Source organism: Lipotes vexillifer, unplaced genomic scaffold (genome assembly GCF_000442215.2).
Source record: "Lipotes vexillifer unplaced genomic scaffold, Lipotes_vexillifer_v1.1 scaffold182, whole genome shotgun sequence".
NCBI classification, from domain to species: domain Eukaryota; kingdom Metazoa; phylum Chordata; class Mammalia; order Artiodactyla; family Lipotidae; genus Lipotes; species Lipotes vexillifer.
The window spans coordinates 5179934-5206236 of record NW_006798798.1 but is presented as its reverse complement, the minus strand read 5'-3'; the positions used below and the strand labels follow the sequence as shown (position 1 = coordinate 5206236).

General features: G+C 42.6%; 1 protein-coding gene across 1 annotated transcript in view; it reads left to right on the top strand.

Moving 5' to 3' along the window:
• The window catches only part of ZNF792 (zinc finger protein 792), a 71020-nt gene extending 64018 nt beyond the window's left edge, over positions 1-7002 (top strand). The window contains exons 5-7 of the mRNA XM_007471094.1: positions 1317-1354; positions 4424-4484; positions 6848-7002. Of these exons, the coding sequence (XP_007471156.1) occupies positions 1317-1354; positions 4424-4484; positions 6848-7002 (254 nt within the window). The remainder of the gene's footprint in view (positions 1-1316; positions 1355-4423; positions 4485-6847) is intronic.
• The last annotated feature ends 19301 nt before the right edge of the window (positions 7003-26303 follow it).

The following is a 26303-nucleotide window of genomic DNA, read 5'->3' as shown; positions in this document are numbered from 1 at the left end:
ACATCCTATCCTAGGTGTGGAACATCCTAGATAACAGCTAGGTGTGGAAGCACTTTGGGTCTCAGTGACACCATGGAATGATAATTCCATTTGGATTTGTAGCCTTTGGAGCATTGGAAATAATACGTTTAGCCTCTAGGAGCATGCTGAGCTTGATGGACTATGAAATAATATGTATCGACACTTTGGCGTTGGCTCGATTGCTGACAACACTGCCCAGAAATCCGGATGCCTTCCCTTTGAGAGAAAGCAAAGCACCTTTTCTCTGGCTTGCAGGGGATGAGGCATGTGCCCTTTACCTCATTAGGAGCTGTGACTATATTACCCAGAGTGCTCTGCGCAGAGTGGCAGCAGCGCTGATCCAATGAAGGCACAGGAGAGGGACAATCCGTGCTTGGCGTGAAAGATAGGGGCGGGACTTCCGGTCTCACTTGGTGGCGGTCATTTTGACTGGCTTCAGTCAGGTTTACTTGATCCGTAGCTCCCGGTCGCTGGGTCGGGTTGGAGGCAACGGGAGGCTGAAAGGTCGAGAGAAAGTGTTGTCCTCGCTGCAAAGAGGTGAATCTGAGACTCGGAGGGGGACTGCACGTTGGGGCTGGGCTGTAAGTGGTGGTGTTGGAGTCCCCACCCTGGTCACCCGTCACTCCCGTCACTGTCCGCCCACAGGCTCAGTTCTCAGAAGCCTCACTGATGGACCTGACACAAGTTGGTGCTGAGACCTTCAGGCCTTCACCCGAACCACCCCCACTTTTGAATCCTAAAGCCCCCAAAATTGGGAGCCTGTTCAGATCACTGAAGCCTAGGCCCGAGCATCCAGCACCTGCAGGGGTGTGAGAGGGGTCCCTTGTGGGTGATGTCCCCGTTTCTGAAAGTCAGTGTGATGAGGTGTGGGAGTGTTACAAGCAGAGGGATCAGCATGTGCAAAGGCTTGGAGGGGCTACTGGTCCAGGACTGTTGGGGAAACCTGGACTTCATGTGTCTGTACAGAACAGAGTGTGAAGGGGAGTCACTCCTGGAATGGCAGGTGGAGGAGGTGTACCTAGGTTCTTACGGTGCTTAGAACCATGGAGGCTTGTGAACAAAGGAGGACCATGGTCTGAGTTAGGGTTTTTAAAGTTTCCCCCAAACTGGAAAAGGGGTGATGAGGACAGTGAGTCACAGGAAGTGTGAGTCCTTCTCCAAAGTCACACAGCTGGTAAGAGGCATTACTGAAGGCCAGGGTACAGTAAGCCCAAGGTCACTTGGTCACTCCAAGGCCTCAGTCCATGGAGCCCTTCCATGGTGGCTTGCTTCTCACAGCTTCCCTCTTCCCACAGGTTCCATGGCCCCAGAAGTGCTTAAGGACCCTACACAGGTGAGTGGGCTCTCACCAGTCCCAACCTCCTCACACACACATGTTCTCTGGGATTGTGATGCTCTAGGACTCAGACTGCCACTCTCCTAGCCCTTTGGCCTGGGGACTCTTGAGAAACGCCAAACCCTAGGCCAGAGTTTATATGAAATAATTCCTGTGTCTGGCAACCACGGGAATGAGGTGTGGTAGTTTATCCCAGGCACAGGTAGCAGCATGTCCAAGTGCTTGAAGGTGAGGCTGAGCTGGGAGTGTTCGGTGTTTCTCTTTCCTTTGTGGCAGTCAGGAGAGGAAAAGTCAGGCCTGGAATGGTAGCCTGAGAAGTTGGATGTTTTCCTGGAGGGATGGGAGCAATGGGATGAGAACAATGAGGTTATGTGACTCAGGTCTTAGCAGGCTCTCTCTGGCTGCAGAGTGGAGAACAGATTTGAGGGAGTGAGGGAGGAAGCATGAAGACCAGGGATGAGGCTACTACAATAGTCCAGATGAGTATTGGTGGTGACTGGACAGTGTGGTGGCCGTGGAAGTGGGAGAAGTGTTTGGATTCTGGATCTGTTTTTGTGTATGGCTGACTGGATTTTCTAATGTTGAGGGTGAGAGAGAAAAAGGTAGGAGTCAGGGATTACCCTGAGGTTTTGGAAGGAAGAAAGGAAGGTTGGCGATAATTTTCAATGGGACTATTTGGAGTTTGGGGTTTTTTTAGCCATGTTCAGAATCTGAGATGTTTCAGAGAATACTGCTTGAAGGCATCAAGTTGGCAGCTGGACATAAATGTCTGATACTCCAGGGAATGGTTTAGGGTGGAGACATCCAAATGGTGGTGGCTACTCTGTGTAACCAAGAGGAGGTGGAGGGAATTCCCTGGTGGCGCAGTGGTTAAGAATCCTCCTGCCAGACATGGAAGCAACCTAAGTGTCAATCAACAGATGAATGGATAAAGATGTGGCACATATATACAATGGAATATTACTCAGCCATAAAAAGAAACGAAATTGAGTTATTTGTAGTGAGGTGGATTGACCTAGAGACTGTCATACAGAGTGAAGTAAGTCAGAAAGAGAAAAACAAATACCGTATGCTGACACATATATACGGAATATTTTAAAAAATGGTTCTGAGGAACCTAGGGGCAGGACAGGAATAAAGATGCAGACGTAGAGAATGGATTTGAGAACATGGGGAGGGGGAAGGGTAAACTGGGACAAAGTGAGAGAGTAGCATGGACATGTATACACTACCAAACGTAAAATAGATAGCTAGTGGGAAGCAGCCGCATAGTGCAGGGAGATCAGCTTGGTGCTTTGTGACCACCTAGAGCGGTGGGATAGGGAGGGTGGGCGGGAGATGCAAGAGGGAGGGGACATGGAGATATATGTATATGTATAGCTGATTCACTTGGTTATACAGCAGAAACTAACACACCATTTAAAGCAATTATATTCCAATAAAGATGTTAAAAAAAAAAAAATCCGCCTGCCAATGCAGGGGACACGGGTTTGAGCCCTGTTCCGGGAAGATCCCACATGCTGCAGAGTACCTAAGCCCATGCACCACAACTACTGAGCCTGCGCTCTAGAGCTGTTGCTCTGCAACAAAGAGAAGCCACCGCAGTGAGAAGCCTGCACACTGCATCGAGGAGTAGCCCCAGCTCGCCGCAACTCGAAAAAGCCTGCACGCATCAACAAAGACCCAACACAGCCAAAAATTAATTAATTAATTTAAAAAAGAGGAGGTGGAGCTGTGGATCACACTTGGGAGGAGGAATCTTCAGGATATGGGGGTAATGCTATTAGCAGTCCAGGAAAGGGAAGGTGGCGCCCCAGGACTGTGTCTCTTGTTAGAGCACCTGGTTAGGGGTGGTATGCGTCACAAGCACAGTTGAGGGAGAGAACCGGCCATGAAAGGGGATTTGAGAAGAGGATGGTCTGGCAGGTGGTTAAGACTTCCAAGAGTAGAGTAGACACTGAGACGGATGCAGAGGCCTAGGTATAACTGAGGAAACATGAGGCTGAGGCTGATTCCTATTCACATATCTATGGACCTACCAGGATTTTTGGTGACACTGGAGTGTTTCAGTCAGGCTGGTGGATTTGCTCAGGGGAAAATGTGGTTGTCTGATAGAGTCACTAAGCTGGGGGAGGGGAGCCCTGAGGTTGGTCTCTGAATGAGGGTTAGGTTGAGAAAGGAGGGTTGTGACTAATAAGGGGACAGCAAGTGCAACACAGAAGTGGAAGAGGACCAGTGGGATCTGAAGTCTGCATATGGTTCTGAATGGCCGGGGGGTGACACAAGCAATAAACCAGGAAGTGAGGCTTTCATAGCAGGATTCAAGGCTGCCCTGGCAGCAGGAGCCATTGAGGGTCTGGAGTAGTACTGAATCCTGTTTGCATTTGCATAATCTTGATGCCATGAGGGAAGTAACACATGGGGAAGCCAGGGAGAGACTTATGGTCTCCCCACGTGCATGGGGCAGGGAGGTGGTGGTGGTGGCTGTGGGGTCTGGAGATACGGGAGAGGCACAGTTTAAAAACGATGTGCATGTGGAGAAGAAGTATGAATTGATGTCGCCAGGGTCCTGGTATTGGGGACTGAAGGATGAAGGTGGACCCAAGTTTGGGCCCAGGTGGTGCTTGGGAGGCACCATCTGGGAGACTTCCTGCATGGCAGGTCCAGATATTAATGGCATCCATGTGCCCACCTGCCTAATGTTGCCAAGGGCCAGACACAGTAATTAACGGGGCCATGAGGAGAGAGTAGGCACAAATGGCACCAGGGTCCGATACCTCATCTGAGTTGTGGAGCTGGAGAGAAGTGTGAGTGTGGGCTGGATATGTGGGGGTATGGATTGGAGGTCCTTGAGAGAGAGGCTGTTCATGGTTTCCTCTCTCCTCATCATGGCAGGGCAGTATAACCTTTGAGGACGTGGCAGTTTACTTCTCCTGGGAGGAATGGGCTCTCCTTAATGAGGCTCAGAAACTCCTATACTGCGATGTGATGCTGGAGAACTTTGCACTTATGGCCTCTGTAGGTAAGGCCCTCATACCTGCCCCAATACCTTTTCCTTTTCCCCAGGAACAGATTAGTCTTTCTCACATCAGGACCATGGGCACTGCTTTCTTCCCCAGTTCCCCGGGTAGGTGCTCTGGTTGCTAGGGCTGAGCTGTTTGTACTGTCCTTTTCCCACTTAGCCCCAATACCTGCTGCCCCAAAGCCTTGCAGGGAAGGAGTCAGGAGTCTTAAAGTTAGCCTTTGGGACCTCACCTTGCTTTCCCTTTCTCTGGCCAGGTGACGCCTCTGCCCTAGGGTCTACTCCTTTCCCCTAGCTGATGTATCCTTATATCTGCCTATGCTAGTAATCGCAGTCACTGATATGGTCGCTACTTTTGTGGCCCATGGGCTATTCTTTTTTTTAATATTTATTTTATTTATTTATTTGGTTGCACTGGGTCTTAGTTGCAGTAGGTGAACTCCTTAGTTGCGGTTCGCTGGCTCCTTTGTTGTGGCATGCGAACTTATAGTTGCAGCATGCATGTGGGATCTAGTTCCCTGACCAGGGATCGAACCCGGGCCCCCTGCACTGGGAGCGCAGAGTCTTAACCACTGCGCCACAAGGGAAGTCCCCCACGGGCTATTCTTGCAAGATCCTCCTCTGAGGGTTTTTTGGTAATGTTGAGTTTTCTTTCCTATGAGTTGCTCTGGCCAGTGCTGGCCACTCACCTGTCCAGTCTTCTCCTTAGAACTTACATCATCCAGGTATTATGCTCACCTGGGGATAGGGGAAGAGCTATGGGTGCTTCTTAGGGTGGGCATGATTCCAGCTCCACAAAATGGGCTCAGAGGGTCCCTGGCCCTATTGAGTAGCAGGTAAGAGGATGTGACATCAGGGCTGTGTTCACTTCATACCATAACTCCGTTCTGTTTCCATTACTATTTTGGTGCCAGTGGCCACACCTCATTTCTACCTTTCCTTCTTCATTCTTGACACTTTGCCAACTTGTCATTTCTACACTGACTCTCAGCCCAGGGTGAATCCTCAGTTCTCACAGTGGATTCCACATCTCACCCATTCTTCTCCACTGCTCCATCTCACAGTGTTCTCCGCCATTGCACCACACGTATTATGTTGTGAGACGTGCACATATCTTTAAGTAGTCTTTGAACAAGAGCTACTCGGATGCAATTGTGTTTTCTTGGGCCCATATACATCCTTCTGCACCGCACTCCTGTGTCATCAGCAGGCAAGTGCTGAAAACCATTCAGAGTGAGTTGTAGACCTGGCTCTCCTCTTCGTGCTGCACCCCGTCCTTTCTCCTTCGCTTGGTCCTTCGCTGTATCCTTCATTTCCCCCATGTTGTGACCTTTAGAGGACCATTACTGCACAGCAGCTACTTCTCAACCTGACTCTAATTCCCTCCTCCTGACAATAATCCTATGGACTCACGTATACTCGTTCATTAGTGTATCAGATGCACATTTGTGATTGGGGTTGCCCCTTCCCACTAGAGCCAACTGCACTTCACCTGTATTTCTTTGATTTCAGGTTATTGGCATGGAGTGGAAGATGAGGAGGCACCTTCTGGGCAGAGTGTTTCTGTAGAAAGAGTATCACAGGTCAGGACTCCCGAAGCAGGTTCCTTTCCCCAGAAAGCCCACCCCTGTGAGACATGTGTCTCTGTCTTGAAAGACATTTTGCACTTGGCTGAGGAAAGGGGCACACATCCCAGACAAAAACCATACACTTATGGATCATGTGGGAAACAATTCTTTCAGTGTAAACCTTCACCAGAAGCAGCACTGTAGAGAAAAACTTTCAGAAGTGGTGTGGCAGGGCCTCGTTTGTGAAGAGCTACACATTCCATGTGCCAAGGAATTCCTTCACCTGTAACAAAGTTGAGAAGTGCTTCCTGGTCAGTTTGGGCCTCTTGTAGCACCAGGCCACTTACAACAGAAGAAGCCACACAGCAGCACTCAGTGTGGAGTGGCTGTTCACAGTAGGAAAAATTATTAGAAGTGTGACAACTTCAGGAAAGCCTTCAACCACAAACACACGCCTGTTTAGCACCAGAGAGTCCACAATGGAAAAAGGACTTAGGCTTTCCACAAATGTGGGAAAGTCTTCAGCTTGCAAATACAGACCTTTTCTCACCAGTGAATTCACTGGAGAAAGGCCTTATTAATGAAATGAATATGGGAAATCCTTTAGCCAAAGCTCCAGCCTTATTGAACACCAGAGATTTCACACTGGAGAAAGACCTGAATGCAATGAGTAAGGGAGAGTCTCTAGGAAAGCTTCTGCCTCATTAAATATTGGATAGTTCACGTTAGAGGAAGGCCTTATGAATGTAAAGAATGTGGGGAATTCTTTAGCCAAAGCACCCACCTTACTCAGCACTGGAGATTGCACACTAGAAAAAGTCCTCATGAAATAGAGCAAATGTGGAAAAGCTTTCAGTTCAAGATCTGCTCTGATTTATCACTGAAAGCTTGTCTGAAGAGAAAACCAAAGGTCTGTCCTTGTTCAGCATGAGAAAATCCACAGTGGAGAAAGGTTTTACAAGTGCCGTGAATGTGGGAAAGCCTTTAGTCAAAGGTCTTCTCTGATTCAGCACCAAGTATTCAATCAGATAGGCTTTATGAGTACAGTGAATTAAGAAAATCTTCATCTAAAGGTCTAACCTCATTCAGCACCAGAAAAGTCCACACTACAGAAAGACCTTGTGAGTATTGTGAATGTAGGAAAGCCTTCAGCTGATAGTTTGACCTCATTAGGCAGCAAGAAATTCACAGAGAGGAGTCACCATACACATACAGGGAATATGCAATCTCCTTGTTCAATATAGTGACACTGGAGGAGAGCCTTTGTGAGGAAGACATCTGCCTGATGTTGAACCTTTTATAAATGAACATCCACAGTGAGGAGATTCTCCATAAGTTCCAAGTTTGTGGGAAGCTTTCAGGAGCTGTCTTGCACTTGCTAGCCTGTCCAGGTCCCTTGCCAGATATGTCACTGCAAGTTTCTGTTGTAGAAGCCATCTCACCTTTACACCTGGCAGGTCCCCACAGTGGCCAATTTCAAGATTCCAACATGATGTCACTGAACATGGAATGAGAAGAGAGGCACAGTAGCTCATCATTATATTTTTTTCCACCATACTGATAGAGTTGCCATAAATAAACCCAAGAACACAGATAACAGTAAAATGACTAGGAAGGACAAGTTTTGAGTATTTAGTACCTTTGGTTTTTTAACAACTTTATTGGGTATGATTCAGTTAAACTGCACATAGAGTGTACAGTTTGATGTTTTTGATATATGCTTACACTGAAACCAAAATATTTCCTTCTGCTCTTTTTAACCCATTCTTATTAACATAAAATTATTACTACAAGGATATAATCTCCCTTTTGCAATAGGTATTATATATATATATATAAAACTGGACAGGACTGTTATGACACCTCATGAACTATTCCCCAGTCTTCCATTATTTTTCATTGCATGGCCATTCTTGATTCACCTATCCCCATGCTTATTACTGAGTTATTTATAATCATACACATCATGTCATTTAATTCATAACCTCTTCATGATGTGTTTCTAAAATGTAAGGGCTTTATCACACAAAATAAAATACTTTAAAATCTTATAAGATGTGTTATCAGTACTCAGTTTTCTCAGTTGTTCCCAAAATATGTTTGTTTTTTAAGGTAATTCATTGTGATTAGCATCCAAAATGTATCCATATGACTTTTTTTTTTTTTTTTGCGGTACGCGGGCCTCTCACTGTTGTGGCCTCTCCCGTTGCGGAGCACAGGCTCCGAATGCGCAGGCCCAGCGGCCATGGCTCACGGGCCCAGCCGCTCCACGGCATGTGGGATCCTCCCGGACCGGGGCACGAACCCATGTCCTCCGCATCAGCAGGCAGACTCTCAACCACTGCGCCACCAGGGAAGCCCCTATCCATATGACTTTTAATAGGTATGTTTCATAAGTCTGCTAACCAATAGCTGCCAGTTACCTCCTTTTATTCTTATTTATTTGTTGAAGTTGCTGGTTCACTTGTCCATTAGAATAGATCTCATTCCAAATTTGGTTTCTTGCACCTTTCTGATTTAGTGTACTTACCCTTCTCCCATCTTTCCTGTAAACTAAATATTGAAGAGATGGATAATTGGGGTCTGCTCCTGGCAGACAGGCATGTAATGGTAACACTTGGAGATACACAAATATGACAGATGTGTGATGGTGACACACCTGGAAATGTGGTGTGACAGTGTGTTTTGCTAGCACACTGAAGCAGTCTAGAAACACACAAATATTTCAGGTACTAAATGTACCAGGTGTGTAGTGATACTGCAGCACAATCTAGAGTCGTACACATATATTTGGGGATTGTATGTGATGGGTTTGTGATATACCTAAATACAACCTTGGAATCTTCCCACATACCCTTGGGACAGTGTGTGACATGTTGGGATGTTAGCACTCTTCAACACAGCCAGGACCCAGACACATATACCACATCCATAAAGAAAAAATGTGTGACAGACATGAGACACATTCAACTGACATGCAAAACACACCAATGATCTGTGAGACAGGGTGGGGGTACTGACACACCACAGCAAGTATGGTGACACAAATACTCTATGGAGACTTGTGAGACAGGCATGTGATAGGGGTGCCCCAATGCCTGGTGTATAGGCCACATGCTGCCATCACACAGTTTTCATGGATTGAATGTGATGAGACAGGAACCCCCTGGCTTGGAGAGAACAAAACTCCCTCCATCATGATGTACTAATGGGGGTCAGAACAGGGAGCCAGAGTGCACGTCTCGGCACAACCTAGAGACTTGCCCACATTTGATGATTGGATGTGAGCACAATGGGACACATGGTGGGAAGAGAATAGCTTGAACCAAGTAGCAGAAGCCTTTGCTTTGAAATGCCTGCTGGGAAGGCCTGGAAGTAGCAATCTGACCAGGGCAGTAGGGCGAGGACTTTACAGGTCTTACAGGAAGAGTCAGCCTGCATTCAGCCAGTTTGGGAATCACTGGTCAAAGGTGGTTCTAGGAGAGGTAGGGAATGTTCTTGCGGATTAGCAGTCATTGTTGGGCATTTTGCATTTTACCCAGAGGGGTAGGTATGAGCAATCAGGGCTAAGGTCACATGCAAGAAGGTACATGGAGGTACCCACACATATGAGGGCCACATTGAAAATTCTCAATCCTTCAGAGCCTCTCCCAACATCCACAATATTAACAGTGATAATGAAGTGACAGCTGAATATTGAGACATGGCGGGGGGTACCCTGAACTGGCATTTGAGGGATGACCAACAGTACCTTGGAGATGAATCATTGCATGTGGCAATGAGAGCAAGGGGTGCATCTGGGTGACACCAGTGGCCCTGTTAGGGATGCCCTGGAGGTGGTGACCCCATCCATGGAAACAGCTTTCAAGTGAGGGTAGAAAGTTTTTGGAAAGGGCCGCTCATAGAAGAGGGGCTAGGGAGTCCAAGGTAGAGGTGTTGCAATGTGGTTAATTAATGGTCTGAGGCTCAGCAGATAATCCGCGCAGGGGAGGAATCTGGGAGTCCCAGCCTAAATGGGGGCATGAACAGGTCTTGGGGAAGAGAGGTAAAGGTATTTACAGCTCAGGAGCTGTAATAATGATATAAAATGTTCAATTAAAAGCAGAGAAGGCAGGAAAAAGAGGGAAATATTAAGAAAAGAACAAGTAGAAAACAGTTATAAATACATTATTAATCCAACTATATCGATAATTACTTTAAATGTGAATGGCCTAAATATACTAACTGTAGAGATGGAAACTTCAGGATGGATTTAAAAAAAAAAGACCCAACTGTATATTATCTACAAGAAACCCATTTTAAATATAAAGACACTGACAGGTTAAAAGTTAAGGGATAGAGAAAGCTACACCATATTATCACTAAATCAAAAGAAAGTAGGAGTAGCTATATTAATATCAGACTTCAAAGCAAGGGAATTTTTCAGGGAGGTATTACATACTGATAAAAAAGTCAGTTCTCTAAGAAGATATAACAACCCTTAATGTGGATGTTCCTAACAACAGAGCTTCAAAATATGTGAAGTAAAGAACACTTAAACTCAACAGTAAGAAAACAAACAACCCAGTTGAAAAATGGGCAAAAGATCTGAACAAATACCTTACCAAAGAAGATATAGATAGGGCAAACAAGCATATAAAAAGATGTACATCAGATGCCATTAGAGATTGTAAATTAAGAAATTAATGAGATACCCACACACGTCTATTAGACTGAATAAATTTTTAAAAACCTGATAATACCTAATTCTGGCAAGTATGTAGTGCAACAGGAACTCTCATTCATTGCTACTGGGAATGCAAAATGGTATAGCTATTGTTATGGGTCCCCTCACCCCACAAATCATGTATTAAAGCCCTAGCCCCCAGTGTGACTATATTGGGAGACAGGGTCTTTAAGGAGTTAATTAAAGTTAAATGAGGGCAGAAGGGTAGAGCACTAATCCAATAGGACTGGTGTCTATATTAAAAGAGGAAGAGATACCAGATCTGTCTCTCTCCCTCTCTATGTGTGCACACAGAGGAAGGCCATGTGAGCACAGAACAAGAAGGCAGCCATCTGCAAGCTAGGGAGAGAGCTCTCATAGAAACTGAATTTTCTGATGTCTTGATCTTGGAATTCCAGCCCCCAGGGGTGTGAGAAAATAAATTTTTGTTGTTTAAGCCACCCAGTCTGTGGTATTTTGTTATGGTAGCCCGAGCCGACTAATGCAGCCACTTTGCAAGACAGTTTGGCAATTTCTTAAAAAGTTAAACATAGTCTTGCCATATGATCCAGCAGTCATGCTGCTATGTATTTACTCTATTGAGTTGAAAACTATGTCCACACAAAAACTTGCACATGAATCCAGCCTTATTCATAATTTCCCAAAACCAAAAGCAAGATGTCATTCTATATGTGACTGGACTAAAACAACAACAGTGATAACACACACACACAAAATAAAACAAACAAAACAAAACTGTGGTATATACATACAATGGAATTCAGTGATTTTTTTTTTTTTTTTTTTTTTGCAGTACGCGGGCCTCTCACTGTTGTGGCCTCTCCCATTGTGGAGCACAGGCTCCGGACGCGCAGGCTCAGCAGCCATGGCTCATGGGCCCAGCTGCTCCGCAGCATGTGAGATCCTCCTGGACTGGGGCACGAACCCATGTCCCCTGCATCGGCAGGTGGACTCTCAACCACTGCGCCACCAGGGAAGCCCCTCAATGATTTTTTAAAATGAGCTGTCAAGTCACAAAAGACATGGAAATATTTGTCTTTCTCCATCTGCTTTTTTCACTTAGCATAATAATACCATTCATGTTGCAAATGATAGGATTCTATTCTTTTTTATGTCTGAGTAGTATTCCATTGTGTATATATACATATTCTTTATCCATTCATCCATTGATGGAATTTAGGTTGTTTCTGTATCTTGGCTATTGTACATAGTGCTGCAATGAACATATAGGTGCATATATCTTTTCAAATTAGTATTTTTGTGGTTTTTGGATAAGTACACAGGAATGGAATAGCTGGGTCATATGGTAGCTCTATTTTTTCTTTCTTTTTTTTTTTTTTTTTTTTTTTTTTTTTTTTTGCGTTATGCGGGCCCCTCCCTGTTGTGGCCTCTCCCATTTGCGGAGCACAGGCTCCGGACGCGCAGGCTCAGCGGCCATGGCTCACGGGCCCAGCCGCTCCGCGTGGTAGCTCTATTTTTAAGAGGAATCTCCATACTGTTTTCCATGGTGGCTGCACCAATTTACAGTCCCAACAGTGTACTAGGGTTCCCTTTTCTCCACACCCTCTTCCAACATTTGTTATTTCCTATCTTTTCAATGATAACCATTTTAACAGTGTGAGGTGATGTCTCATTGTGGGTTGTTGTTTTTTTTTTTCATTTTGTTTGCCCTACATATACCTTTTTCATTGTGGTTTTGATTTGCATTTTCCATAATTAGTGACATTGAACATCTTTTCATGTGCCTGAATTGGCCATCTGTATGTCTTTTTAAGAAAAATATTCAGATCCTCTGCCCATTTTTTAAATTGGATTGTTTGGTTTTTTGTTGTTGACTTGTATGAGTTCTTTACATATATTGGATATTAACCCCTTATCACTCATATGTGGACTGTAAAAACAAACAAACAAGTGAAATAAAACTCATAGATGCAGAGATCAGATTAGTCATTAACAGAGGGGAATGGGGATGGGGAATGGGCAAAAACAAAGGGGGTCAACTGTATGGTAATGGATGGTAGACTTGTGGTGGTGATCACTTTGCAGTTTGTACAGATACTGAATTATAATGCTGTACACCAGAAACTTATTTTTTAAGCAAAGAATCACCTGGAGGGCTTGTTAACACAGAGATTGCTGGGCTCCATTGCCAGAGTCTCTGCTTCAGTAGTCTCTGCTTCACACTTTGAGCATGACTTCTGTAGACCAACTATTTGCATAGATTATTTTCTGCACAGGTGGCAGTGCTAAGTGGATATTGTCTTCTTTGTTTCTATTTCATTTATTTCTGCTCTGATCTTTATGATTTCTTTCCTTCTACTAACTTTGGGTTTTGTTTGTTCTTCTTTCTCTAGTTCCATTAGGTGTAAGGTTAGGTTGTTTAGTTGAGATGTTTGTTGTTTCTTGAGGTAGGATTGTATTGCTATAAACTTCCCTCTTAGAACTGCTTTTGCTGCATCCCATAGGTTTTGGATCATCGTGTTTTCATTGTCATTTGTCTCTAGGTATTTTTTGATTTCCTCTTTGATTTATTCAGTGATCTCTTGGTTATTTAGTAACATATTGTTTAGCCTCCCTGTGTTTGTGTTTTTTACATTTTTCTCCCTGTAATTGATTTCTAATCTCATAGCGTTGTGGTCAGAAAAGATGCTTGATATGATTTCAATTTTCTTAAATTTACTGAGGTGTGATTTGTGACCCAAGATGTGATCTATCCTGGAAAATGTTCTGTGTGCACTTGAGAAGAAAGTGTAATCTGCTGTTTTTGGATGGAATGTCCTATAAATACCAGCTAAATCTGTCCAGTCTATTGTGTCATTTAAAACTTGTGTTTCCTTACTAATTTTCTGCTTAGATGATCTGTCCATTGGTGTAAGTGAGGTGTTAAAGTCTCCCAGTATTATTGTGTTACTGTTGATTTCCTCTTTTATAGCTGTTAGCAGTTGCCTTGTGTATTGAGGTGCTCCTATGTTGGGTGCATATATATTTATAATTGTTATATCTTCTTCTTGGATTGATCCCTTGATCATTATGTAGTGTCCTTCCTTGTCTCTTGTAACATTTTTTATTTTAAAGTCTATTTTATCTGTTATGAGTATTGCTACTCCAGCTGTCTTTTGATGTCCATTTGCATGGAATATCTTTTTCCATCCCCTCACTTTCAGTCTGTATGTGTCCCTAGGTCTGAAGGGGGTCTCTTGTAGACAGCATATATATGGGTCTTGTTTTTGTATCCATTCAGCAATCCTGTGTCTTTTGGTTGGAGCATTTAATCCATTCACGTTTAAGGTAATTATCGATATGTATGTTCCTATTACCATTTTCTTAATTTTGGGGGGTTTGTTTTTGTAGGTCCTTTTCTTCTCTTGTGTTTCCCACTTAGAGAAGTTCCTTTAGCATTTGTTGTAGACCTGGTTTTGTGATGCTGATTTCTCTTAGCTTTTGCTTGTCTGTAAAGCTTTTGATTTCTCCATTGAATCTGAATGAGATCCTTGCCGGGTAGAGTAATCTTGGTTGTAGGTTCTTCCCTTTCATCACTTTAAATATGTCATGCCACTCCCTTCTGGCTTGTAGAGTTTCTGCGGAGAAATCAGCTGTTAACCTTGTGGGAGTTCCCTTGTATGTTATTTGTCATTTTTCCCTTGCTGCTTTCAATAATTTTTCTTTGTCTTTAATTTTTGCCAATTTGATCACTCTGTGTCTTAGCGTGTTTCTCCTTGGGTTTATCCCGTATGGGACTCTCTGCACTTTCTGGACTTGGGTGGCTATTTCCTTTCCCATGTTAGGGAAGTTTTTGACTATAATCTCTTCAAATATTTTCTCGGGTCCTTTCTCTCTCTCTTCTCCTTCTGGGACCCCTATAATGCAAATGTTGTTGCATTTAATGTTGTCCCAGAGGTCTCTTAGGCTGTCTTCATTTCTTTTCATTCTTTTTTCTTTACTCTGTCCCACAGCAGTGAATTCCACCATTCTGTCTTCCAGGTCACTTATCCGTTCTTCTGCCTCAGTTATTCTACTATTGATTCCTTCTAGTGTATTTTTCATTTCAGTTATTGTACTGTTCATCTCTGTTTGTTTGTTCTTTAATTCTTCTAGGTCTTTGTTAAACATTTCTTGCATCTTCTCGACCTTTGCCTCCATTCTTTTTCCAAGGTCCTGGATCATCTTCACCATCATTATTCTGAATTCTTTTTCTGGAAGGTTGCCTATCTCCACTTCATTTAGTTGTTTTTCTGTGGTTTTATCTTGTTCCTTTATCTGGTACATAGCCCTCTGCCTTTTCATCTTGTCTGTCTTTCTGTGAATGTGGTTTTTGTTCCACAGGCTGCAGGATTGTAGTTCTTCTTACTTCTGCTCATGTTAAGTGGATATGGTGCAGAAATAATGCAACACCAGGACAAAACAAAACAAAATTCAGCTTGCTTTGCTGAAAGTTCATTCTAATTAATATCTACTCTCTCTTGGGCTCTCTGAAAAAAATCTCTTGATGTTTATATTTGTAACCAACACCAAAATGAGCTTGATGTAAGAATTTATTCCATCGCCCAACATCTCATTTGTGATGACAAAAGATTTTTCTTCTTTATGAGATTGAAAGAGGGAGAGAGAGAGAGAGAGAGAGAGAGAGAGAGAGGGAGAGAGAGAGAGAGAGGGACTGGTCTTGTTTGGATGATGAACTGAACAAACCAACAATAAAATGCCATCTTTGATATAATCAGGAAATTTTAAGTACAAACTGAGTATTAAGGAATCTTTTTACATTTTTTAGGTATGATATTGGCATGGTTATATTTTTTTAATGTTCTTATCTGTGGGAGATGCATACTGAGGTAATTATAAGATTTTCCTTAAACTGCTCCAACCAGGAAAAAAAAGAGGGGACAGATGAAACGAGAGTAGCAAAAATTAGGATAAATGTCGAAACTGAGTGATCTATATGTGGGGACTCATTAAATTCTTCTTTTTAATGTGTATTCTTATATGCAAATTGCTAAGTGAAAGAAGCTAGTCTGGAAAGGCAACTGTATGATTCTAATTATATGACATTTGGTAAAAGGCAAAACTATAGATACAGTAAGATCAGTGGTTGCTAGGGGTTAGAGGGAAGGTTGGAGGGATGAATATATAAAGCACAGGGGATTTTTATGGCTGTGAAATTATTCTCTGATACTGTTATATATTTGTCAAAACCTATAGAACTGTACAATACAAAAAGTGAACCTTAATGTGTGCAAATTAAAATAACAATTTAGGAGATTGAGAGATCCCAGAAAATAAAGCATACTGCAACCAGAGAATCTATTATTATGATTGTTATTATGATTGTATTATGATTGTATGAAACAACGTCACAGAGGGAATGGGGAAAAGGTGCTTATCTAAGTAACTTTGGAAATGAATGGGATCTATAAGACTAAAGGCAAATTGAACTGCAAATATGCACTTTAGTTGATAAAGTTGTCTCCACAGGAGTACAGGTTAACAATTCTGATAGTGCTATATATGTACCCTGGAATTGAGCTATTAAGTAAATGGATGGTGGGTGGTAGGAGCCAGGTGTCTCACTGTTGGAGCAGGAATTTACAGATAAGTAAAGAAAGGAGACTAGAATGATCCATGTGGTAGTGGATTAGAGTGGAGGCATCAGTAAGAACTCATGTTTAATTTTATATAGATACAGATGGTCTACACAGATACAGATTAGTGTATACACATATTTCTTTGTTTTGTAGCTGAGAGGGCCTGAAAGCAATGACATCCCAAGTAACAGTGAGCACACCTAGTGCTCAGATCTTGATTCTAATACAATTCTCTAATAAAATGAATCAAGGCTCCTTGGAGAAGTGGCTGAGTCTAGGACTGGGTCAATCTAGTAATGTCAGAAAGTAAGGAAGTTCTCCAAAAAAACACACAATTATGGGAGTATGTCAAAGAGACACAGGGAACCAACTGAAAGAGCTCCCATTAGCCAAAGATGGAAAAATTTGAGTTAACAGTATATATGTGTGTGTGTGTGTGTGTGTGTGTGTGTGTGTGTGTGTGTGTATAAAATTAGACCTCAAAGTACAACAGTATATGAATACATATTGATACAAATAGATTATTGAATAAGTTAATAAATGGGGAATAAAAGACAAATCTCCTGTGCTGAAGAATTCTAAAAAACTTAGTAGATACTCCACACTAAGGGAGAGGGAGTATAACTCCCCACTCCTCAAGTATGGGCAGTGCATAGTGACTTACTTTCTAAGAGTACAGTATGGACAGTGGGGAACCCTGATGAACACTACTTCAGCCAAGTAATCAAAGTGAACATCAATAGGCAGCCATAAATCATGTTGATAGTATGTACCCTTCCTATCATGTGGTAAAAATGGCATTCTACATCTGTGATCTTCCTCCCCCACAACGATAGGCCCATTAGAAAAGTCCCACAATCATGAAAAAAACAACAACAGTTAAGTTCCAATAGAGGGGCATCCTACAATATACCTGACCCAAACTGTCAAGATTATCAAAAACAAGCAAAGTCTGAGAAACCGTCACAGCCAAGAAGAGCCTAAGGAGGCATAACTAATGCAGTGTGGTATCTTGGATGGGGTTCTAGAACAGAAAAATGACATTAGATAAATACTAAGGTAGTCAGAATGAACTATGGACTTCAGTTAATAATAGTATATCAATACTGGTTCATTAATTGTAACAAATATACCATACTAATGTAAGATGTTAATAATAGGAGAAACTGGGGAGGGAAGTGGTAAATATGGGAATCCTCTATTATCTGCTGACTTTTTCTGTAAATCTGATATGGGTCTAAGAAATATAATTGCTAATAATTACAAAAAAAGAAGAAAGAAACTTCCAAACTCTTACACACACACACACACACACACACACACACACACACACTCAGTCCTTACATAAGCCGTTCACTCCAGTGTTTGCTTTTGCAACATTTTTTCTTTAATTCTCAGAACAACCTAGTGATGTGGTAACTACTATATCTATGGGGAAGTTGAGGCTCAAAGAAATGAAGTGCTTGAGGGTGGAATACTCCCAAACTCATTTTATGGGGCCATCATCACCCTGATACCAAAACCAGACAAAGATATCACACAAAAAAGAAAATTACAAGCCAATATCACTGATGAACATAGACATAAAATACTAGCAAACCAAATCCAACAGCACATTAAAGGGATCATACACCATGATCAAATGGGATTCATCCCAGGGATGTAAGGATTCTTCAGTACATGCAAATCAATCAATGTGACACACCATATTAACAAATTGAAGGAGAAAAACCATACGATCATCTCAATAGATGCAGAAAAAGCTTTCAACAAAATTCAACACCCATTTATGTTAAAAAAACTCCAGAAAGTGGGCATAGAGGGAACCTAGCTCAACATAATAAAGGCCATATATGACAAACCCACAGTAAACATTATTCTCAATGGTGAAAAACTGAAAGCATTTCCTCTAAGATCAGGAATAAGACAAGAGTGTCCACTCTCACCACTATTATTCAACATAGTTTTGGAAGTCCTAGCCATGGCAATCAGAGAAGAAAAAGAAATAAAAGAGTCCAAATTGGAAAAGAAGAAGTAAAACTGTCACTGTTTGCAGATGACACGACATTATACATAGAAAATTATAAAGATGCCACCAGAAAACTACTAGAGCTAATCAATGAATTTAGTAAAGTCATAGGATACAAAATTAATACACAGAAATCTCTTGCATTCCTATACATTAACAACAAGAGATCAGAAAGTGAAATTAAGGAAACAATCCTATTTACCACTGCAACAAAAAGAATAAAATACCTAGGAATAAACCTACCTAAGGAGGCATAAGACCTGTACACAGAAAACTATAAGATACTGATGAAAGAAATCAAAGATGACACAAACAGATGGAGAGATATACCATGTCCCTGGATTGGAAGAATCAATATTGTGAAAATGACTATATTACCCAAAGCAATCTAAAGATTCAATGCAATCCCTATTAAATTACCAATGGCATTTTTCACAGAACTACAACAAAAATTGTTACAATTTGTATGGAAACACAAAAGACGCCAAATAGCCAAAGCAATCTTGAGAAAGGAAAACGGAGCTGGAGGAATCAGGCTCCCCAACTTCAGACTACACTACAAAGCTACAGTAATCAAGACACTATGATACTGGCACAAAAACAGAAATATAGATCAATGGAACAGGATAGAAAGCCCAGAGACAAACCCATGCACCTATGATCACCTAATCTATGACAAAGGCAAAAATACACAATGGAGAAAAGACAGCCTCTTCAATAAATGGTGCTGGGACAACTGGACAGCTACATGTAAAAGAATGAAATTAGAACACTTCCTAACACCATACACAAAAATAAACTCAAAATGGATTAAAGACTTAAATGTAAGGCCAGACACTATAGAACTCTTAGAGGAAAACATAGGCAGAACACTCTTTGACATAAATTGCAGCAACATCTTTTTTTGACCCACCTCCTAGAGTAATGAAAATAAAAATAAACAATTGGGGCCTAATTAAACTTAAAACTTTTACACAGCAAAGGAAACCATAAACAAGAGGAAAAGACAACCCTCAGAATGGGAGAAAATATTTGCAAACGAAGCAACTGACATTAATCTCCAGAATATACAAGCAGCTCATGCAGCTCAGTATCAAAAAAACAAACAACCCAATCAAAAAATGGGTGGAAGACCTAAATAGATATTTCTCCAAAGAAGACATACAGACAGCCAACAAACACATGAAAAGATGCTCAACATCACTAATTATTAGAGAGACTCAAATCAAAACTTCCCTGAGGTATCACCTCATACCAATCAGAATGGCCATCATCAAAAAATCTACAAAGAGGAAATGCTGGAGAGGGTGTGGAGAAAAGGGAACCCTCATGCACTGTTGGTGGGAATGTAAATTGATACAGCCACTATGAAAAACAGTCTGGAGGTTTCTTAAAAAACTAAAAGTAGAACTACCATATGACCCAACAATACCAGTGCTGGGAGTATACCCAGAGAAAACCATAATTCAAAAAGACACTTGCACCCCAATGTTCATAGCAGCACTATTTACAATATCCAGGACATGGAAGCAACCTAAATGTCCATCAACAGAGGAATGGATAAAGAATATTTGGTACATATATACAATGGAATATTACTCAGCCATAAAAAGGAACAAAATTGGGTCATTTGTAGAGATGTGGATGGACCTAGAGAGTGTCATACAGAGTGAAGTAAGTCAGAAAGAGAAAAACAAATATCATATATTAACGCATATATGTGGAATTTAGAAAAATGGTATGGATGGGAGTTTCCCTGGTGGTGTAGTGGTTGAGAGTCCACCTGCCGATGCAGGGGACACGGGTTCGTGCCCCGGTCCGGGAAGATCCCACATGCCGCGGAGCGGCTGGGCCCGTGAGTCATGGCTGCTGAGCCTGCATGTCTGGAGCCTGTGCTCTGCAACGGGAGAGGCCACAATAGTGAGAGGCCTGCATACTGAAAAAAAGAAAAAAGAAAAAGAAAAATGGTATGGATGATCTTATTTGCAAGGCAGAAATAGAGACACAGAGAACAAATGTATGGATACCAAGGGGGGAGGGAGGGTGGGAGGAGTTGGGAAATTGGGATTGACACATATACACTATTGATACTATGTATAAAATAAATAACTAATGAGAACCTACTGTAGAGCACAGGCAACTCTACTTAATGCACTGTGGTGACCTAAATGGGAAGGAAATCAAAAAAGAAAGGGATATATGTATATGTATAACTGATTCATTTTGCTGTACAGTAGAAACTAACACAACATTATAAAGCAACTATACTCCAATAAAAATTATTTTAAAGTAATTTTTGTTAAGAGGGTTAAAAAAAAATGAAGTGCTTTCCCCAAGGTCATGTACCTGGCAAATTTTTGTTTCTAAAGGATGGACTGAAACCTAGGAATCTGGGTCCAGACCTGGGACTTTAGACACTTTAACAGACCATATGAAGCCCTTGGCATGGTGCTGATACACAGTGAGGCTCAGCTGCTGCTGCCATTATTATTGGAATTTTTATCTTATTTTCCCATTCTCTGACACACCAGAGCACTTACTGTCTGCACCTTATAGTCCTATGGACTTGTCCTAACCTTGTGTCATTCTCCAATGGCTTCCCCCATTGATGGCATTTCTCTCTGGCACAACTGCATTATGTCAAAGGCAGCATCAGCCTCCACACTGAACACAGCAAAGAGCTTGGCTCACTAGATGTGCTTGGTGATTAAGGCCTTGAGTCTCTCTCTATCTTTAGCAGTGACCAAGCAACAGACTCTAATCTCATCTAACAGGCCCAAAGTCAAGGTGGCTGTCTCCGTTTGACTTTCCAGGTGTCGATGACCTTCAGGTACTTGGCCATGACCTTCACTTGGGAGGAGTGGGGGCAATTGGATCTGGCACAGAAGACCCTGTATCAGGAGGTAATGCTGGAGACCTTCAGTCTTCTGGTCTTACTGGGTAAGGATCACCTCCCTCCTGTGTGGGGAACCCGCAGCCTCTTTCTTCATTTTACCCTCTCACTCCAGGCCTGACTGGTAGACAAGGCCCCTGGAGTCCACCCTCCCTCCCACCCATAACTCCTGCTGTGTTCCTGTCCCACCTCCTCTTTCCTGGTCTCCCTGTGTCCAGCCAAGCACGATGAAGGGCCAAAAAACAGGAAGTAAAATCAAGAACTAAACGAAGCCCACCTTCACTCCAATACCTAGTACAGGCTGGCCTTAGTCTGAGGCCCTTATTCCAGATTCTCACTGGAGTGAAACTGAATGGTCAAGCTTTGTTGGATTAGGTGTCCCCATAACCCAGTGAGCAGGGGCTAGAGATGAAAGACCATTTTCCAAAACGGCCATGGGTCAGGCAGGCCACCTAGCAACAGTGAAACTACACAATCTCGGTTTAAAGGCTATTTTCCCAGATGCCTGCATGATCATCCCTTGCTTCCTAAGGCCTGGGCCACAATCCTCTGCTGGTACAGAAGACGATGTTCGAGGGTGTGCAGACAATATCAGCTGGCATTGATGGATACCTGAGAAAGCCGTTCCTTTTCCCCTTCTCTTTCCTGCCTCTGATTCTTGTCAGAAGAGTCTTAGTTTAGTGAGAAATCATTGATGTCTCCCCTAACTTTGGCTAATTTTCCTTTTCCACACAAGGAGCAGCCCCTGACTCATACTGCAGGGAAGGCCACATAAGCTTGCTGGAACTTACAACATAATTCTGTTTTCATTGTTATATTTTGATGGTAACCTATTTGTGAAAAGGGAATCTAGTTTTACCATTTACAAGTGATACAAGATTCCCCTTCTGAAGAAATCAATTTAAGTAAACAAAATATGGGTCAACTGTTTTTTAAAAAGCAGTTTATAATAGTGGACACAGCTAATGCGCTCTGGTCACTCACACCCCCTGGCAGGCCCTGCTCCTGACATGACTGTTGCCACTTCACTAATTCTCACAGTATCTTTTGCTCATTCTGAACCCAGTTCTCTCCCCTCCAGGAAGCTGCTACCCAAAGACAACTATGACAGTTTTTAGCATGAGTTATTATTTGAGTATGCTTATTTGAGGTATAACTTATATTCAATAAAATGTACAGTCTTCAGTGTCTAGCTCAATTGTACATATTTCCGTGTACCCACTCATATGACTTCCACCTGGATCAAGTTGTGGAGCGTTTTTTGCCCCAAAGCAGGTTTTCCCCAGTCTCTCAGTCAGTTCCCCACCAAAGACACCACTCTGCTGACCTCCACACCCAGAGATTGGATTGGCCCGTTCCTGAACATTATATGAATGGAATCACACAGTGTACACTGCTTTATGTTCGGAGTCTTTCACTCAACATCCTTTTTTGTGAGATTCATAGTACAAGGATTAATTTCTGTCCTGAGACTGTTGATGCAAATGTCTTCTGGTTTATACAGATTCCCTTTGCCTCACTTTGCACCATCACAAGTCATAGCTCCAGAATAGCAGAACACTCAACATTTCCCAGATGAAACAGAAAGAGGTCAGACAGTCAGGCATCAGTTGACTTATACTTTTCAGCCCTCCCTGGGTACCTGGATCACTTGGAGAGCCTTTTTTTTTTAACAGCTTCATTCATTTTTTATTTTTATTTTTTATTTTTATTTTTTATTTTTTTAAACATTTTTATTGGAGTATGATTGCTTCATAATGGTGTGTTAGTTTCTGCTTTATAACAGAGTGAATCAGAGTGACTTGGAGAGCTTTTAAGGCATTCTTGTCCAGGCTTCTTCCCCAGAAATTTCGTTCCATTTGGCTCATGGTCAAAACCGGGCATTCCCAAGTGCTTCTGATGCCCAGGGAGGTTGGAACACTGAAAATAGCTTCCAAGATGAGGGTGTCACCTTCCTGGGGTCCCATGGCTGTGTATAAAGGAAAGGGTACCCTTGAATTTGACTCTGTGGGATGGAGATCGGGGGGAATGGGTGTTAGGTAGACAGCCATCACTACCCTCTATAGACCTTTGGTCCAAGGATGGTGTTTGTGCTCTTGGTTTCCAGGTCACTCACAGGTCAGCATTTTCTTTCTAGGTGTGGGAGCAGCCTCATTCCAAGATCCCATCTTTGAATATCATACTGATAAAGAGAGGTTCATTCGTGCCTTTACTCAAACACTGCTGTCCTGTTTTTCCATGATCAGAGTATCCTATTCCAAAACCAGAACTGGTCCACCTGCTGAAGAATGAGCAAAATCTATGCATGCTGAAGAGAGGCCTCTCCTAAAGTTCCTGTCCAGGTGGGTGACCAATAGTCAACAGGTGGTGGGTCACTGCACCCTGCAGACCAGTAGGGGACTACTGGGAAGCCTCTTGTTGTGACCTCCCTGGGGGCCCAGCGGCCATGGAGCCCTTTGGCCTGTCCTCTCACCCAGTTACACTCTTCCCCATTACTTGGGGAGGAGTAGGTTGTCTCAGGTAAATGTCAGGCTGTAGGCTCCATATCTTTGAGATTAACACCTGGCTTTGTCTCTCTTCAGCTTTGTGACCATGGGGATGTTGAGTGATCTCATCATTGTTAGAAATAAGCTAAGTTAATGCCAGCTTATTTAAATTAATGCTAGAAACTATAATCTCAGCAGCTCAGCACAGGGAGTTTTGTTTTTGTCTTTTTCTTTTCCTCATTCATGTCAAGATCTGCGTAAGTCAGTGGGAAGCTCTGTACCACACAGCTATTCAGGAAACAAGGTACCTTTTATTGTCAACATGTGGCTTAATTTAGGCTTTCCTGGCATTCTCTGTCCAGCAGAGGGGAAATGAGAGAGGAATGAAAGAAGTCATACCCACTTGTACACATAACATTGCCATCACCACTGCACTGACATCCCACTAATGAAACCTGGGCATTTGGCCACACCTGTATTCTCAGAGCTAGGAAATGGCTTAGCTGTGTGCCCAAGGAGAAGAGAAAGTGGGTTTGGTGAACCTCTACTTAGTCTGCTACACTCAGCCTACAGTTAGAAAATGATAGTGATAATACTGGGTTGGCCAAAAAAGTTCGTTTGTGTTTTTCCAAATGAAACATCTTACAGAAAAGCCTGAACGAACATTTTGGCCAACCCAATATTATCTCATTTTATCCCATTGGATTATTTGAGGATCTAACTAGAAAATATATTAAACTTAGTATAGTACCTGACACATAGTGCCTCACAAAAAGTTAGCTTTGATATTGATATTGATATCATGTATGTAATGACATTAATCATAATGAATAAAAGTAATATCATACATTTCCTTCAGAGCTCAGATGAAAAGAGCCTTTCTTTCTCTACTATTAATACCTCCATTTATACTCTGCATCCCACCATTTCCCACCTTCTTTATCCATTTATCTCTCCATATATGCATACATTTTTCTGTTTGTCAATCAGACACTCAGAAGCAATCCTTTCCCCATGTCATCGCTTCTGTTCTGTAAAACGTTTAGGTGTCTTTGACCTTGCCTGTCCCACAGCTGGGCTGCTGAGAGCACCTGAAGCCATCACTTTGTTGATTGGAACCACATGAGAGTGATGGTCTCTCTTTGGTAGTCCCTCTGGCTGCACAGCCAGCTACATGTTTCTGCCCAACCCCTCCTCAGCTCCTTGGAGTTTGTTCCAAAATTTCACCCCTCTCCTCAATCCCACATCTCCACGTGAGTGTCTCAAAGGCATTTCATCTTCATCATGCCTGAGAAGGAACTCATGATCTTGACCACTCCTCCTACCTCCCTAGTTGTAGTGAATGACCCTGCCATCTAGAAAGTTGAGAAGGCAGGAAACACAGGCAACAGCCCAACACCTCTATCACCAGCAAGCCCAACATCTAGCCATCCTGAGGTCTGTCCATTCTACATCATACACATCTTCTGAATCCATCAGCTCATCAGCTCCACCACTAACACCTTGTCCATGCTATCATCATCTCTCGCCTGCATGATGCTGACAGATTCCCACCTGATCTCTGCACATCTGCTCTGTGCCTCTGGTCAGCTCCCTCTCCTGCATCAGCCTCCCCAGCCACTCAGACCTTATTACAAATTCGCAGTTGCTGAAGTCTCAGTAAATAACCAAATCCATGTTAAAAATATAATTGCTTCCATCTTCAACATCAGTGGACTCAACCTGGAGTGAAGCCCTGTTAATACGATTAATATGAGAAAACCCTTCTCAAAAGGGCAGGCCTCACTCAACACTACAGCATCCACATTGGGGAGAAGCCATATGAATGCACTGAGTGTGAGGAGGCCTTCAATCACAGGTGACACCTCACAGAGAACCAGCATATTCACACTGAACAGAAAGCCTATGAGTGCTGTGAATGTGGAAATACCTTCATAGACCTCTCTGATTTTATCCAGTGGGGAAAAACTCCTGGAGGGCAAAGAATGTAGAAAAGCCTTTTGTGACAGCTCTTCCTTAACTTGACATACATGGATTCATGCTGGAAAGAAGTTCTATAAATGCAGTGAATATGGAAAGACTTTCAGTTACCACTCTGATTTTATCTGCATCATAGGACCCACCCCGGAGGAAAGCCCTTTTTACTGTAAAGAATGTAGGAAAGCCTTTTGTGACAAGCTATCTTCAACTAGACGTGTGAGGTCTTCTTCACTGGAGAGAAGCCCTACGAGTGCAGTGAATGTGGAAAAGGTGTAAGCCTTAGTTCATCCCTCACTAGCCACTGAGGGATTCACAGTGGAGAGAAACCCGATGAGTATGAGAAACGTGGGTAGATCTTTCACGCATGGGCAAACCTCGGTCTGCTTCAGAGGACTCATAGTAGGAAAATGCCTTCTGAATACAACCACTGTGGCAAATTGCTCAGTCAGTGGAATAATCTTACTCAACATCTGAGAATTCATATTGAAGAGAAACCCTATCATCCCTCAGGTACACAGTCTCTGCTGTAGCTATGCAGGGGTTCAGCTGCCTCAGGTAGCTGAACCCCTGCATCACAGAGGTTGAAGGTCCTCCTCTCCTAGATCACACCTTGGTTCCACACCAGGAAGATCTGTGCTATAACATGGCTCACACAAAAACACG